This window comes from Lactuca saligna, chromosome 3 (assembly GCF_052625555.1).
Source record: "Lactuca saligna cultivar CGN05327 chromosome 3, ASM5262555v1, whole genome shotgun sequence".
In the NCBI taxonomy this organism is placed as follows: Eukaryota; Viridiplantae; Streptophyta; class Magnoliopsida; order Asterales; family Asteraceae; genus Lactuca; species Lactuca saligna.
The window spans coordinates 52462581-52480885 of record NC_136419.1 but is presented as its reverse complement, the minus strand read 5'-3'; the positions used below and the strand labels follow the sequence as shown (position 1 = coordinate 52480885).

The 18305-nt window shown below is 32.0% G+C and overlaps 1 protein-coding gene and 1 long non-coding RNA gene across 10 annotated transcripts; one reads left to right on the top strand and one right to left on the bottom strand.

Moving 5' to 3' along the window:
* The first annotated feature begins 217 nt into the window (after nt 1-217).
* Nucleotides 218-3100, top strand: LOC145036552 (uncharacterized). 9 transcript variants are annotated; one of them, XR_013678465.1, is made up of 7 exons: nt 375-517; nt 603-774; nt 868-970; nt 1287-1383; nt 1459-1722; nt 1835-1908; nt 1983-3100. It is a non-coding gene; the product is annotated as an uncharacterized LOC145036552 (long non-coding RNA). The 9 variants fall into 9 exon arrangements; XR_013678464.1 differs by having other exon boundaries at nt 1459-1743; XR_013678468.1 differs by lacking the exons at nt 1835-1908; nt 1983-3100 and adding an exon at nt 218-332 and having other exon boundaries at nt 450-517; nt 674-774; nt 1459-1828.
* An 11460-nt stretch (nt 3101-14560) lies between these two features.
* PDE331 (Octicosapeptide/Phox/Bem1p family protein) lies at nt 14561-17089 on the bottom strand. The gene is made up of 2 exons (XM_078985014.1): nt 15849-17089; nt 14561-15704 (listed from the first exon to the last, which is right to left on the bottom strand). The coding sequence occupies exons 1-2, from the start codon at nt 17021-17023 to the stop codon at nt 14843-14845; spliced, it is 2037 nt and encodes a 678-aa protein (XP_078841140.1). The 5' UTR covers nt 17024-17089; the 3' UTR covers nt 14561-14842.
* Nucleotides 17090-18305: the final 1216 nt, after the last annotated feature.

Genomic DNA, 18305 nt, shown 5'->3' with positions numbered 1-18305 from the left:
TCAAACATGGTCACCTAAAAAGAGTTACAAAAATAATCAAAGAAGGTATGTGGCTATGTGGAATTATCAATAATATTCGTAAATATTTCTGAATTTTTTACTGTAATATCTCAATTTGATGTCAGGTAAGCTATATTTCTTGTATTAGCCATTTTTAGCTAAGGAAAACTTTAAAAGATGAGATGGGTTTGTATTCTAAAATCCCTAAAATACCCTTTAATGATTTTGTTATGTTTTTGGTTTGCTGTATAGGGTTGGATCTTGAATCGGGTTCATGCCCAAATCAACTATCAGGAACATAAACTTAAGGTTCCTCTTCCTTGACTACCCATGTAAGTAAAACAGTTCTCATAATAGTTATTATACAGGTAACTTTCATTCTGCACACCAAATGTTCGATTGAATACTTGAACCTTATTTTCTATCTAACCCACACTCACGGATTACAGAAAGAGAGACATGTTTTTCTGGTCAGAGAAAAAACGGATGATCCCAAAACAAGGACTACAATTTACAGGTTAGTCATCTCTTAGCCTTTCGCAAAATTAGGCCTTTAATTTAACCTTATTTTCGTATCGTTAATTTCAAACTTCCATGGACAGGCTCTCCTTTGAAAATTTTCATATTCTTTTATTCATTATTCTACTCAAATCATTCTTCCGAACTTTGTTAGTCGGATTTTTGGCACTGATGGTTCCAATTCTAAATCACACACATCAAAAAGTCAACAGTTTGGAGGATTTTGTCGGCATCGGTCTGGTCACTCTCATTTGTGTATGAATTTTAATTGATCATATGCTTAATTTCTTGTGTATAGAAATTACAATACGGATTCTCGACTGAAATTGTGTTTCAATTGCTTTGTAGGAAGACATGAAATTTAAGGATAAGTTGTTTGCTTCATCATCCCCAGCCCTATACAAGTAATAAGGCCAATGCTCTTGATGCTACCTAAGGATTGGCCAACAAGGTATCAAATTTTATACTTTACTTCAAAGATCAACAAACAAAGTAACCCATCTTCTTGAATATATATTACTACATCATATGAGCTTCACATATGACAAGCAATGAACAATAAACAGGTCTCATTTGAAGTTGCAGAAAGTTTGTTAGTGATTTGCCTAATGCAGTTGCCTTCTTTGTAAAACAACCCTAATCGCTGCTCCTCCCTCGAACCCATCAACGGACCATAGGAACGGAATGGATATTGCTGACTTTTCACATATTTGTTTATTTATATTTTTCATGATTCTTGACTTTTCACATATTTGTTTTTTACTTAGGATTATGGAATGGATATTGTTGGGCCATCATGTCAAATGCTTGAGTTTATATATTAATCATTCCAGCATAAAGACCACAAATGGCATTACAATTCAAGTACGTATTTGACATTTCTATCAAATTTTAAGAAATATACAACATACTAAACAACATAATGTTTTTTGTTGTCAGATTAGCAATAAGGTCAAAAGATGTATTTCCAACAATATGGATACGGTGGCAGTGGCAGTCACAGCATCTATTTATGTGGGCCCTCATACAAAAACAGTAGAAACCTCAAATAATGAATGCATTAATAAGATTGATTCTTAACACAAGGTTCCATAAATGTGCGGGTTATATGCTACAGAAGTATTTTAGGAAATAAATTGGTTTTCTTTAATTTGAAGCCACCAATGATCCAACACTGCTACCAACGCCTTTTTCTAGAATTTGGTACAAATTTTGTTTTCTTTGGTATGTTTTAGCATAATTGAATGTTTTATTAGTCAAATTTCTTAAAAATTCTGTGGAATAACCGACTCTGTTCAATGTTATGAGTGAACAGGATGAAATTAAGTTGTTGAATACTATTTTTTGGCATTTCATATTAATTGGTTCAGTTCCCCTAATTATCAACAGGTAGTTTATCACTTTATGTATAATCAATTTTGCTTATTTGAAAAATTATAATTTCCGTTTCTACTTGCCTATAGTTGCGTTGATCTGGAAGTAGAGAATAGAAGTTTTCGAATTGGTTAGAAGTCGAATTGAAGTTTAAACATTTACGTCAGCTTCTTTATGAAAAAGTTGTCCATAATCTATTGGAAAAAGATCGTTTAGTTGTTAATCTGGGTTTCAGTTTGAATTTTGCCAAGTTGTTTAGTCAAATTGAAGGTATTATGGACCTATGTAGTAAAGAGTTTATATGCTTTTGCTTTAGCATCTCATTTAACTGCTAAGGCTTCTCTTTTGGTTATGAAGCTATATGTCTTTGTATTTTAATTTTTTTTTATTGCACATATAGTTTATCTATGCGTTAGAACTCACTAATCACCTATCTTTACTTTTTTTTGCCTATTTGCAGTAACAATCTATACTTTCTTTTTAAAAAAATTGTTTACATTTCAATGATGAACCCGGTCAACCAACAACTAACACCCGAAGCATCTGTAATGATTCCTGAGAAAGCACCTGAGTAAACTATGTGCATTTGGTCCTAGGTATTGTTTCCATTTTCTAACCCATAATTGATGTGTTCCTGCTATAATAATTATAAAGATCGATGCTTTTGTCGGTTGAGGGAAGTTCTACATGAATATATGCGTAGTTTTTATTTAACACTAAACTGATCTATATGCAAAAAATAATCTATAGTTAAAAAATTTGATTTTAAGATTTTTGGACCAAGCTACATAGTGTTTTTATAGTTAATTTTGTTTTTTTAGTTTAACGGTTTTGGACAAAACTATCCCTACATACAGTTAATTTGGTTAGGACCAAAAAAAATTCACAAATTCGGACCCCGCAACACGGGGTTACCCATCTAGTTGTTCATTAAATGTGAGGTGACTGCAAGAACTTAAGATGCAATTTTCAAATGGTTAGACATTTAACTTATCTCCTTTGATTGCATTAATGGTTTATTTGATCTAACTGATACGATTAGACGAAACGCCAATAAAAGAAAAATGATAGATACGGGGGTTAACACGACTCTTTGGTACTTATGGAGGTTTTGTATCGATACAGTTTTTGAAGGCGGAAAGATGAGAAAGGATAGTATTGTTGACTCTATAAGAGAATATTTTTTTCTTTGGATTAGTAATAGATATAGAAAGTTTATTTTTAATTGGAATTATTGGATGTAATTCCATCTTAAAAATTTGTAAGATTTTTATTTCTTTTCCTTTAGTGTCTTGCTAGGGTTTTAATATATTTGTTGTTGGTTGTTTAAAAAATTATATAGCACCATTGAAATAGCAACCAAAAATATAATGAAATGGGTGACCACACTAACCTGTCTTAACATTATATATCTCATGATGTATATCAAGTATCGTGTTAAATAACTATGCAAATTACGTTTATATAAACATTGTGAATCCATATATGCATTAATTTATATATATATATATATATATATATATATATATATATATATATATATATATATATATATATATATATATATATATATTAAATAGTGTGAAAATATAAAAAACATTACTTTTTTTGTTGTATCCACAACTTTATATCATTTTTCAACAATTAATAGATAACATTATAATTAATTTAATAATACACATGTATACAACATTCATTGCAGAATCTTCCTATTCTAATAAATAAATAAGTTTATTATCCTATTAAAAGGTGTCTTAATATTAGAAAATCTCATTAATATTATATGTCACATGTCAACCTCTTAATTCTTTATTTTAAATCTTAAATTTTAAAATTTTCACTCTAATCACATTAAATTAATATTTGATTATTAATTCTTCATTTTAAATTTCAAAATTTAAATTTTACATTCTAATTACATCAAATTAATAACATTAGAATAAAAATAAAATTAAATTAATAAACAGTATAAGGTGATATAATTTTATATATTTTATATAACTAAAAAAATATCTCTTAATTAATAATTTATTTAAATGATTTATTTGAAATAATTGATTAATAATTTCAAGTTATACTATGAAAGTTTAATTAATTTTATAACCGTAGTTCTCACGGGTTATATACTAGTAATAACATAAACATAGTATTTTTACGTTTTAACATTATTTAATGTTTTATTTGAACTTACTTCTATATAGACAAAACTATAAAATTGGTCCCCCGTGGTAGTAAAAAAACATGTGGATAGGGTCCAAAAAGTTTTTAATTTACACAAAATATCCAAAATCAAGTAATTATGTGGTTTTAATCATTTAACGACTTGAAAAGACTAGTACACCCTTTAACTTTTTTTAGATTTCCTTACTCTTCTTTTATTTATCTCCTAATTATTTAGAGAATTTTTTAAATAAAAAAAAGTGACCCACTCACACCACTTGTACACACACACTACTGTCGACGGTAGCTCTGATCTCTACCCATCGCCTATTTTATGTTCTACACTTGGCACTGTTTCTAATACGTGGCTGCGAAACCATCCAAGAATAGTTGAGAATCATCCAATAACTTTGAAATCCGTGGTAACTAGTAAAATCATGTGAAATAATCCACAGATGAGAGAGTCGTGACCGGAGAAGAGGCACTTGATGGTTGTTAACCTCTTACTCGACGTAGGAATACTCACATTAGAAGCTATTTATAGAAACAAACTCTCTAATATCCATCCACCGATGTTTCGTTCTTAAAATGACCACCAAAGCTCCATGTGATCCATGTTAAGGTATATGTTCTTACCATCAATCTACCATCATGTAATCTAATCTGGCTTTAGAAGACTTACAAACCTGCTTTGACGATACCTAGCATACTCACACTTACAAATCCATCTATCCATGGCACAACCATAATATGAGGGAGTCATATCAAAACACTATAGAAACTCTTACATACTTCAATCTTAGAATGGTCTGTTTGAACGGTCTATCGTCTATATTTTGTGAAAACCCGGATTATGGTTCATTTGTGGAATGTGTGATGATAGCAAACCCGTAGTCAATGATTTATAAATATTAATAGTTAAAAAAGTCGACAAACCCACATTCAGTGCTTAGCACCCGAAAATGTATTTTTAACAAATTCTTTCCAAAACTCTTGAAGGTCTAAGTAACATCGGTGATTGAACCTTAACATTGTCTTCAACAAAAATAAATTAATAGAATATTTAGTCAACATTACTTTCCTAACATATATATTCAGATACATTTTCCCAATATATATATTATGAATAGTATGAACCATAAGTTATATATTTAACTATAACCATATTTATCTAGGTTTCTATTAAAACATCAACATAAATCATTTAACCATAAACGAGTTCAAATACGATACGTAGGCAAACTGTTACCCATTAACTTTAAACACTACAAACTTATAATGATAACCCAATGTTTCCATCAACAAAACGAAAAGTAGTCTTCGCAAAACGAAAATGGCTTTGCTTACACATGATTTATATCCACAATAAGTAATGTTCTCAGGATATCCCCAATCGTTTTTACCATTGATCAATTTATAAGAAACTTCTTGACCCCGCATTTTGGTCTAAAACTTCCATGAGGTCCTCTCCATTGCTTCCAAAAAAATATAAAAAAATAAATTCACTCTGCATTATTTGAACATGAGAATACAACATGAGCTCCCTCTTGGAGAAAACATTATAAATAATAGTGTTCATTTAGTTAGAAAAAAAATTAAAACCGATAAAAAGTGGGTGTTCGTTGTGAATGTAGATATGGGTAGGAGTAGTGGTGGGTGTGGGTCGAGTGGGAGTGGGCATGGAGGTGTGTGGGTGGATGGGAGTGGGTGTGGTTGATTGGGTCTAGGTGTGTGTATTGGAATCGGTATAAGGAGTAGCAGAGCCGTAATGAAAATTAACAATGTCAATTATCTCCTATACTAATAAAACAATATCAAATTGCCACGTGACAATCTCTCAGCCTCTCCCGATTGATTTTTCCGGTTCAATTTTGCTAAGTGAATTACCTATATTACCCTTCAACTATTATATATATCTCAAACTCTTTATCTTTATATTCATCTCCTGCATAATCCAAATTTAGATTCCTTAGTTTTAGCTATTTAAAACTACAAAAAAATTAATTTGAATTTGAGTCATTATCAACAAATTAGTAAACTATATACCCACCGGTTTAATCCCATTATTTTAGGATAATAGTTCAATTCCATTAATTAAAAATGAAACATTCCTCAAACTGTATTGTTTCCATCTACTATAATAAATGAAGGTTTTTTTGTCACATGTCCTCTTCTCTTTCATTTAAACACTTGGCATTTTCTAAAAAGTTTAAATTTTCTATTTTCCAATTGTGATTTTATTGTATTTTTCATTTTATTAAATTAAAATTCCACATTTAATATGTAATGTAATATATATGTAAAGTATTTATTAGAAAGAGTTTATATATGTAATGTATTCAATACATTAAAGTTTCAATAATTTTAATAATTCAATTTTTTTTTCTTATAAATTCAAACTTTTCAAATTGTTAAAATTTTATATTTTTTTAATTAAACTCATGTAATACATAGGTCTCATACCTAGTATCCAATATAAGAAAAATTAGGGATTACATTTCAAATTATAAATATTCTTTACATTTCTCAATAATTCATTCACACGTCCATTTTTCACAAATTTGTATGTGTATGTCCTTCTCTTCCACTCTTACTCTATTTATGCCTCATTGTCTCCTGTCATCTCCTGTATTGATTCTATCAGTGTTCCTTCACAATCAATCAAACAATCATTCTGTGTTGTTGTGTATTATGCTCATTGCTTTTGCTAAAGCATTGAGCTAAATTGGCTAACTTTTTTGCTTGGTTTGAAAATTGAGAGTTAATAGCACCCATAAAATATTAATTGGTTTATCATGTTTTTTTGCCAATTTAATCTTATAAAACAATTAGGTGTTCATATTTGTTCTTGTTTCCTTTTTCTTATTTTTCTCTTTGATATTATGTTTAGGTATAAATTTTGTGAAACCATTCAAGCCGAAAGCAACGTTAGGTGGTGTGAAAAAGAAGAGAATCTAGTGTGGCGAAGGTGGAGATGTTGACAATTGTGAAATTTTCATCAATAAGGCGATTAGGTGGATGAATGATCTTCAATGGATATAGGGTTTGGTGTTTTGGATGTTATGGTTAATAGATTGTTTGTACGCTTTGATATTTGATAAGTGGATACTCTGTATTTTCAAGAAAATAAAATTTATGACAGTTTTAATGAAAAGTTAATAAAGGCTAATTTAGTCATTTTACATTTATTAACATTCCAACTCCCTTGACAAAATTTACGAATCAAACAGTATTCTTGGGATGTTTTTAAATTTTTTCTCTCACTATTTTGTTTCATTTGATATCAGGTCAATGTCTTTTTGTTGATGATGATTTGTATTTGATTTCAAACAGAAGATAGTAATATATAAGCTTTTTTGTGTTTTGCTTTATCTTATTTTATAAACCTTGGCCTTATGTTTATACGTTTTATAATTTTGGTTGAATACAAGATATAGCAAAGTATTTTTATTGATATGTTTATCAGACACTATGATACTACAAGTAATTATATAAAGAAAATTATGTAGGATGATATAATTCACCGATAAATGTAAGTTTGTTGCTATAAACATATTGACGTGACGATATATTTTTAGAAGATAGAACTTCAAATATGGTCCCTATGGTTTTAAAAAATATCAAGTTTAGTCCCTAAGCTCAAAAAACCTCACAAATGGTACATGTGGTTTCAAAACTTTTAACATTTGATCCTTCCAGCTCACTCTGTTAGCATTTAACCATTAACTCATTTTTTAATTTTATATTGCAGGGGTAATTTTGTCATTTTAGTTGTAACCTTCTCTCTTTAAAAGAAATTGCATGTCCGATTTTTGGGCAAACCCTTTACCTTTATCAGTCGTCATCTCTCTTCTCCTTTCCACTGTTGCTCGACCGTTGCACCCTTCACGACATCCAATCGCTTCTGATTCAAAGATGGTGACTTGCAGATGTGGGAATGAAGCAATGAAGATCACTTCATGGACGGATCGTAATCCTAGAAGACAATTTTGGAACTATACAAGATGTGGGTTCCTTCGATGGTCTGATCCTCCTATGTGTGCTAGGGTATTGGTGGTGATTCCAGGTTTGATAAGATCAATGAACTGATTGGAAGAGAGGGTTACCATTGCAAGTGCAGAATTGTGGAACTACCAGCTGATGTTGTTTTGTTCATGGGTGTTTTTTTTGGTATTATTTTAATATCTAAATATCTTGTGAAGGTTTGGACGGTAATGGAGTTTTGGTTTTTGGTTTGTAACCATTGCAGGGGTTTTTTTATTTTAATCGAATAGGGGTTTTTTGCTTTCAGTTTATGTAAGGGGTTTTGGAATTGGTGTTGTTGTATTTGGTTTATGTATCAGATTAATGTGTAATGAAGTGGTAATGGTAATGGTAATGGAATGTAGTTTGTAATAGTTGATTGTTCAATTTCTTGAATGTTTTTGAAATACAATTGTTAAGTGTATTGTAAATGCTCATTTAAGATGGTTTTGATTTGCAATTGAAATGTACAATGTTATTAATTGATCTGTGAAGGGTAGTACACAAAACAGATTAATTCATTACCAAAACGTGCATACTGCATACACACCATTACATGCAAATTTTTAAAGTTCTTAACACAACCATCATACTAAGTTTCAAAAGACCTACAACACAAGCTTGACTTAAGTTTCAAAAGACCTACAACAAAAGCATTACATGCAATTCCTGAAAAGTTCTTAACATATCTTCAAATAATTACACATGACTTTAGTTTCAAAAGACCTACAGCACTAGCACCAGGTCCAACTACTAAAAATACTTTTCAGCCCCCTCCAACTTCACCACGACCTCCCTGCCCTTTACATGTTTTGCAATTGTGCCCTTTGTTATGACACTTAGAACAAGTGACTGCCAGATATTTCCTGCTCAATCAACCAGCTTGGTTGTTTAGCTCATCAACACCCCTCCTTCTCTTCTTCTTAGGCCTTCCAACCTACACATATTGATACACTAAAGTTAAAATTGAATTCATTCCATGTCCACATGTTTACTATATAATTGGTCTACTTGAAAGCCTCTCCACTATCATCACTCACCATACCCTCTAGATAATCCACTTTTGGTTATTGTTCAAATGAAGTTTGAACATTAAACTCAACATCATAATCAGCATAAAAGTGAGTAATCCTCTATAAATGGTTCATAGTCATCAACTGTTGTAGTATTAGCTCCATCATCAGCTTGGCAGCTTGGTTTCGGTACATGGTAAGTTCCCAATGGTTCTTCAGTTTCAACTGCACTTGTGATCACTTCTTCTTGAGTTTCAATTTCATGATTCACCACTTCCTCTTGAATTACATGACTTTGTTTGCTAGCTTGTGACCTTATAAATGGCAGAATACTCTTTGAGTAATCATGCCCTTCATCAACATCTAATACTTGTGATTGCTCATAATCAGGGTTCATAGACTTGTTTAGATCAAGCTTTCTACTACATGACTTGCTTCTCTCCTACAAGGTTTCTTTTTATTCATTTCAGGTGACACATTATCAGGCTTCAACTCTTCGATAACAACTTTAGAATGAGACTTGTAATAACTAGCTACACTTGTCTGACCAGTTTCAGTATACACCCTAATAAGTCTTTGTTTAGGGACATATGATACCATTTTAAGTACATATTGGTCGTTACCTAAAGGCATAATCCATAGTCCAAAGGGTATTCAGGGTTATTGAAATGGTAGTAAAAGGTTTGCTCAGTTTCGTACCCTAGTTCTTTGACCATGTCGTCAAGCTCATGAACTGAAAATAAATCAGTGTCAACATCATTTACATATGCTACAACACCATCAACGTATTTCCTTTCAGGTGCTTTGGTGAAGACACCACTGTAGTGTATCTTCAACGTGAAATAGTTGTCATATCCTTCTGCAAACACAAAAAAGAGTAAAATCAATGATTTCTCTACGTGAACACAATCGACCAAGAAATAACAAGTTTTGTTGTAGTATTGTATTGTATTTTTTTCCTAAGTCCTCCACGGTTACAAATTTTTCTCGAAAACACCATATTGATAGCACCATTGCAATTCCTGCAGCTTAAAACCCTAAATCCCAATTTCTATTCGTGCTTCTACGATGGGAATGAACCCGGTGAATATAGATGTAACTGGTTATCTTCTTGGAAGAACATTTCATATTAAAGAGAGAATGTTACAACTTAAATGATGAAATTACCCCTGCAATATAAAATTAAAAAAATGAGTTAACGGTGAAATGCTAACGGAGTGAGCCGGAAGGACCAACTGTTAAAAGTTTTGAAACCACATGAACCATCTGTGAGGTTTTTTTAACTTAGGGACTAAACTTGATATTTTTGAAAACCACATGGACCATTTTTGAAGTTTTGTCTTTTTAGAATGAAATCATGTTAAATTTTCAATGACTTATTAGTAATTTAGTATATATTTGTATTTACTGCTAAAAAAAAAAAAGCGTAGAATGTATGGCAAAATGGGTACTAAAAGGGAGAATTTCATATATATCCTTGCAAACTTTAAATATTACGTTAATATCCTTATAAAATTTAATATTACATATACGTCCCCTTAAAACTATAGAATTCACGTCTATATCCAAATTCATTTATTAATTAGGATTAAACCTATTTAATATTTAAAAACTTATCTAAAACTCAATATCTCATATAATATTACTAAAATATCCCTCCAAATTAAATATTAGAATGAAAACCAATTTATTAACGATTAAACGAATTAAATTAGGATTATCTTCCGTATCGTTTCTTCTTCTTTTAGGTTCCTAAATTTAAAGTATAATAATACAAGACAAGCTTGTATGGACACATATAGAACATATGGGTTCGAATGATTGTGAAAATATGAAGTATATTACTATATTATGTAGCAGTTTTACCTTTAACGCATCCATTTCCATTCTAGTTTTTGGAAAACTCATTTTGGAATTTGAGCCAATTGTTGAAGAAGAACACATAATTATCGATTTGAAGCACAAGACTTTAGATGTATGTAAAAAATTAAAGAATCCATACAGCAAAATTAATCGATCCATACAATCTTTTTGGAAAACTCATTTCTAATCAAGTGATCTATCATATTCTCTATTGTTTCCTATTCTATTTATCTCAACCAAAGCTTTTCATTTATTATCATATTTAGAATTCCAAAACCTAAACCTAAAAGGAGAAAAGCAACGCATGAGATTCTAATTAAATTGGTTCAACGTTAAATTTTATTTAGGAAGGACAGTTTAGTATTATCATATAATATTTTCTATTTTAGATCAATTTTTAAGTATTAAATTTGTTTAATCCTAATTAAAATATAAATTTGGATATAAACGTGAATTATATAGTTTTAGAGGACATATATGTAATATCAAATTTTATAAGGATACTTACGTAATATTTAAAGTTTGTAAGGATATATATGAAATTCTCCCTAACTAAAAAGATACCCCAATTTACCATATAAACACTCTAATTAATGTAAATATTGAATATATATATATATATATATATATATATATATATATATATATATATATATATATATATATATATATATGATAAACTAAAATAAAATTATTTTTCAATCATATATTCTTGACGTTGTTAAACTGTTATAATTAAATTTATTTTAGAGAAATTAAATATCCTTCTAATTTTATTCCTACAAATCCTCATGCTCAATTAAATGATGACATGTATCATATTAGTGTATTAAAATATTATTAAATGTGTATTAAATGTTACACATATCACTATTTAATTTGATAGGATGATTTGTAGGAATAAAAGTAAAATGATATTTAATTTCTATTTTAAAAATTAAGAATTATAAGTAAAAAATTGTGTTTATCTTAAAACCATTTGAAATATTAATTATAGATATGATCATCAACTATTATATAAAAAATATATTTGCAAATGTATTATTAAAGATTCTTTTTTTTTCTATCTTTTTTAAATATTAATTTCTTTTGCATATCTTTTATTAGTTACTACACTTAAATAATTTTTTTCTTTATCAACCATGTGATTCACGGGCTTTAAACCTAATATATAAATAATTAAAAACAATAAAAAATAAATAAAAATCTAAATTTTCAAGATCCTTTTTTGGATATTTTTTTTTTAGCAAAAGAATGTCCAATACGGTTCTTTTAGCAATGTGTGGGTGGGTATGGGTGCATTGGTGTGTATGAATAAGTTGGATTTAGGTAGGCTTGGTAATTTGATACATGACACAACAGACAATATATGAGTTTTTTGTGTATAGGTTCTAGAAAATCGTGTTTTGTGTCGACACAATTTCTAAATTTGTTCTTTATGGCTTACATGTATCAAACACGAATTTACATGTTTAAATACATATAAGACACAAATTAAATTCATGTGTACCCACGACATGTATATACACGTATACATATAAATGAAATGCGTGTTTTTATAGTTTTAAAAATGGTATTAGACAATGTGTGTATAAATCTGTGTTTTTGTAGAACACTGTTAAAAAATGTACATTCGTGTTGTGTCACGTATCACATGGATTAATTGAGTATGTATTCATGTTTGATACCCAAAACACGTTTTACATATTGTGACGTGTTTGTGTGTACAAATTCACATCGTTTAAGTTCATGTATGCAATATATACACGACATAGAAAGACAAATTGCCAAGACTAAATGAGTTAAGGTACAAGGGTGGGGCCGGGTGGGGTGGTGGATTAGGGGAATGTTTAGGGTATGGTAGGTGGGATTTGAGCATTGTTGTAAAAATCTCGATTAGATCCCGATTAATCAACGCTACATGAACATCTAGATGACGCCTAGTAATTAATCTTTGTCTACATAATGAGTGAAGTAAGTAGAAAACGATGAAAATTTGACACTTTGCAAATTTTTTATCTCAATAGAAACTATTTGAGAAATTACTAGTGTTGTATTAATCATATTAACATATTTTGTTATGATATTAATGGTATTTACGAACTTTATTATGATATTAATCATATTTAATTTATTTAAATTCAATGAATTAACAATTTATGGCCTCGAATTAGTCACCGTCTAACCGATTAATCTCTTAACCTCAGTCTACCAACAAGATAATATTGAGCGTCTTTTACAACCTTTATTGTGAGAGTGGGTGGAGGTGTATGGATGCGGGATGTTTATATTTTAGAAACCTTTTGAAATTGGAAAACTAAGGGTAGTTATGGATGGAGGAGTTGAGGTGTGGGTATAGATTGGTATGGATATAGGGTGGGGTGTGTTTGGGGTTAGGTGTTAAAGATGTACAAATGGTTGTGTAGTTGTGTGGATAGAGGTGGGTTGATGGGTTTGGTTGTGTGGGTGGCGATGTGGTTAAGTGAGTTTGTTGGTATACTTTGCGGGTGCGGATAAAAAAAATATGGTGTATAGATAAGGTGGGTGATGGGCTTGGATATATATATATATATATTAGAAAAATTTTAGAATTAAAAACTATGAAAAACAATATATTTTAGGATGTTTGTACTTTTTGAAAATGAAAAATTCTCATTCTCATGAAAAAAAAAAAAAAAACGCTTAAAGAAACTGTTAAATTAAAAAAATCAAAATTTTCTTTGTACCTTTACCTTTTCCATAATTAAAAACACCCTTAATATCTCTTTTATATATATATATATATATATATATATATATATATATATATATATATATATATATATATATATATATATATATATATATATATATATATATATATATATATGATTGGGTCAAATCTTTCACTTTCAAAAAATTTAAACAAGGTTATCTCAAAAGAGAAAAACTCAGATATGTGTTAATTATTTTCAACATAAATAGTGCAAAGATATTAGATTCTGTAGATACCCCACTTTCTATGTTGCTGGACACCCACTCTTTTGGTATTATCTGCAAAATTCATCCATTTCATACTTGTTATTCCCTTCTTTCAATTTAAGACTTTGGCTTTTAGTTTTAAGATACGACCAATGTCTAGTAGCCAAAAACTAGCTCATCATAATATCACCAACTGACCTTTGTCCCAATGCTATCATTTCAGTCTTTCAAATCTGAAGTACCCTCCTCTATTATTTCTTTTTTCTTTCAACAAAAAAATAAATGCATAGTACACTTCCACTTTGCATTATTTGTTACACGAGGACTTTACCAGAGTTATACTAAACTCAACAAATGTTTTATGCTTACATTCGATTACAAAAGATCAATTCAAAAACAAAAACACAGTACAATATAATACCTCATCCAATACACAAAACATGTACCCATGACCTATCTCCTACCTAACTTCATAAAGATTTTAGTTGACTTGGAAATTAGGGTTGGGAGATTAATGGTATCAAAGCGTGGTGTCCAATCATCAACTAAAACCTAAAGTGATGTGATATTCCACTTACTCTACACATATAGAATAAGATCTCACAAAGCAACACAAAGTTACAAGCTTTTACAGTATAAATTTCAAGAATCCACTAATAGCGATATAACATAATATACGAGATAGATGTCATCCAAAGAAGAATACACAAGTAAAAGAAAAATAAAAAAATCTATTCCAATTGTTCTTAATTCTTATTGTACGTACCTATAACAAACACATACCACCAACCAACGTAAAGAACAAGATAAACGACATATTATCAATAAACACCAAGAAAAATAATAATAATAATAATAATAATAATAATAATACCACTTTTACTGCAAAACTTTCCAAGAAACTCACCTTCATGTCACATGTGACATGGTTATTGAGTTCTCCCCTGTTGTTGCTTTGTACTGTTCTCTGTAGGAAGATAAGAACCGGATTCACCACCAGTCATGGTCTGATATTGGGCGGTAGATTGAGGCGGCATAGGCTGAGCTGCATAGTATATATGCTGTCCCTGTGCGGGGTCACCATATTCATATCCATAATTACCTCCACCAGCAGAGGCGGAGGAAGCTACAGATTGTGGCGGCGGGTGGTGGAGCTGTGAATAGCCGACATACTGAGGCTGGTGTTGGCTTGAAGGAACTTGGACAAATTGGGAATTCCCGGAATTTGTGGTTCCATAAACTCCGGTGGGTAATTCGCTCTTGGCGGCAGTTTGAGGAGCTCTGGCGGTGGTATAAGCCGGAGATGGTGCTTGTGGGGCGGCAGTTGCAGGCGGTGCTTCGGCGTAGCTGGCGGGTTGCTGCTGTAATTGGAGGTTGTATCCATGGGGAGGTTGCCTTGTGGCAGGCATGTAATACACAAAGTTTTGTTGATCGAGGGCTGGGTGGTGAGGGTGGTGCTGGTGCTGGTTTTGAGATGGGTACATTTGGTAGTAAGATGCCATGGGAACTGCACCGGATGGGTGGTGGTGGATGTATTGTGGTGGTGGAACGGCAGTGTGGATGAATTGTGGTTGTTGCTGTTGTTGTTGGTGGAGTTGAGGATGCTGTGGATCAACTTGGTTGTTTGACATTGACATTATATAAGCAGACTCTGGAATTTGTTGTTGTTGCATTTGGATTCTAGTGTTTTGATCTGAGAGGTTATTTGGATCAGATCGATTGTTGTTGTTAGAAGATTGGATTTGTACCAATGGATCCTGATACATCATAGGAGGTTTTTGTCTTCCGTCACTGCAGTTCATACATATGTAAAATTTAAAATTCGTAGCAAAATCCGAGATCAATTTCACTTGGGAATTTCCACAAACAGTTGGCATGCACTGGCTATGCATTGGAAACAAATTAGAACAAATAGGAAAGGGGATTGAGAAATACCTTGAAACAGAATCCAAAGAGGCCAAATCGAAACCCATAGACTGCTTTTGCTGCTGGTATTGCTGTTGCTGTTGCTGTTGCTGTTGCTTTTGATAAGCAATTTGAGAACCCTGATCGGATCTCTCATCCTCGGATAAAACTCGGTTTGGGTAATCTACCGGCATCGCCGCCGTAGAACTCAACGGCACACCCGTCACAACCGTCGAAGCAGGAGCAGCCACGTAAACCCCATCGTCTGGATGCTTGTGGAGTTGTTGCTGTACACTCATCTGAGAAAACTGCTCCTCGATCACTCCAACCTTTAAATTATCATCCACATGCACTCTAATCGGCGGTAAGCTAGCCAACGATGGAGATGACGAAGCAGACCCAAACGAAGACGTCCTCTCCAAATCGGGTACCGAATGAACATCCTGTGCAGAAGTATTACCTTTGGGATTTTTGCTGATTATACCCTTCTGATCAGCATCCTTTTTCTCCGGAACCGGAACATCGTCTTCCAAACCTAGTAAACAATTCACCGATGAAGTATCGGAAAATCCCGACGTGGTACCGTTTAGGGCGTTAAGAAACCAATCTTCCGATTTAGTACTGTTTTCTAGAAGCGATCCGATCGAGGAAGCAGATTCTGGTTTCGTCGGAAACAAGAATAAACGGAGCCGTGACGATTTGCTAACATCGGACGATGAATTCAGCCTTTCGTATTCGTCGATCATGTTCTCGAGGTCTTCGTCGGTGGTGACGGAGATCAATGAATCGAGATCTTCCGACGGGAGTTGATACTTAAGTGTAAACGAGGCCGTTGTAGATACTAACGACGACGAAGATGAAGATCGGAGGAGGGTTTTGGAGAGACGTTGAGTGAGGTCTGATAGAGTCGTATGGCGGTCAACGACGACGATTCGTGTATCCCCGCCGATGTAGCAGAGAGACTTGTCATGGGGACGAGGGACTATGTGGCCGCCGTAGCTACACATGAGCCGGAGCTTAGTCAAACCCGCTTGCGGCGCAACCGTCATACTGCCATTGTTAGACGGGTGTACTGAGTTGTCTTCGCCCCACGAATCGGTGTTGCGTGAACGAGGGGAAGAATCTAGAGACTCGGGATAGGTGGCGGCAGGGGCGGTGGTTGTGGCGGAGAGAGACGGTAGCGGTGGCGTAGGTGTTTGCTCCATTGCTTTACAAATTCTCAATTTGGGGGAGAATGGGCTGTCTAGGAGCTGTGTGCTCTTATTCTTCTCAAAAGAAGGTCAAAGTTAACTTTTTTGCGCTGTCAATTATCTAGCGACCTTTCCTTATAAAAATCAATCGATATTTATTTTAAGTAATTATATTATTATCCGAGGAATTAGCTAGAGATAACCGTAAAAATGGTGATTTTATTGGTTAAGGATTCTAAGTCTCCAAACTTTCAAATTTATATAGATCATTTTATGGATACGTTTTGTTGTAGGTTTTGTTCAAGATTTTAACTTATAATCAATTACTTGTAATCAGCTTTTTACCAATAAAAGTATTTCAAAAATTAATTATGGTTGTCTAAATGGTAAAATTGGTATCTTTTTAGTCAACCCCTTCATTAAAATGCAATTGTTAGGTCAAACTAGGAAAGGTCTTGCACGGTTTAGAATACTTTGGTATTTATCATTTGTTATTTATCTCTTTTTTTTTTGGATACTTAGCTAAAACAATGTGTTACATAGCTAAAACAATGTGTTAGAGTTGTTTAGACAAAATAAAATCTTATATTTTCTTGAAAGAGTAGTCATTACAACATATTAATAAAATTTTCTTTTTAAATTGAGCACCCTACCTATTTTCTCTAATGAAAACCATTACGTTTGTTTTTTTACAAAATTCTTAAGCTCTTTTGTTGTAGAAAAATTGTTTTTAGAATCACAATTTATTCACCTTTCCATTGTATATCTAACTTTGTACTCTAGTAAAAGCAACCATGCTATCACAATGTATACCAATAACAGTAACAGGTTTAGGCCACAGATGAATACCTTCTAGGAAGCTTTTGAGTCATTCAGCTTTTTCAGTAGCTTTATCTAAAACAACAAACTCTGCTTCCATTGTAGAATGAGTATTCACAGTTTGCTTAGATGATTTCAAAAAGATAGCAGCTCCACCAAGAGTGAACACATATCCAGTTGTGGATTTTGCTTCAAAAGTATTAGAAATCCAATTTGCATCACAATAACCTTCAAGAATAGGAGGATAGCTCATGTAATACAATCCATAATTCATTGTATGCTTTAAATATCTAAGCACTCTCACTAATGCATACTAATGATATTTCCCAAGACTGCAGGAGTAGCGGCTCAATCTACTTACACTATATGCTAAGTTCGATCTTGTATAATTCATAATATACATTAAGTTACCAAGAACATAAGTATATTCTAACTAAGCTAAACTATCACTGAAACATCCCAAAAATACAGTCCAAAA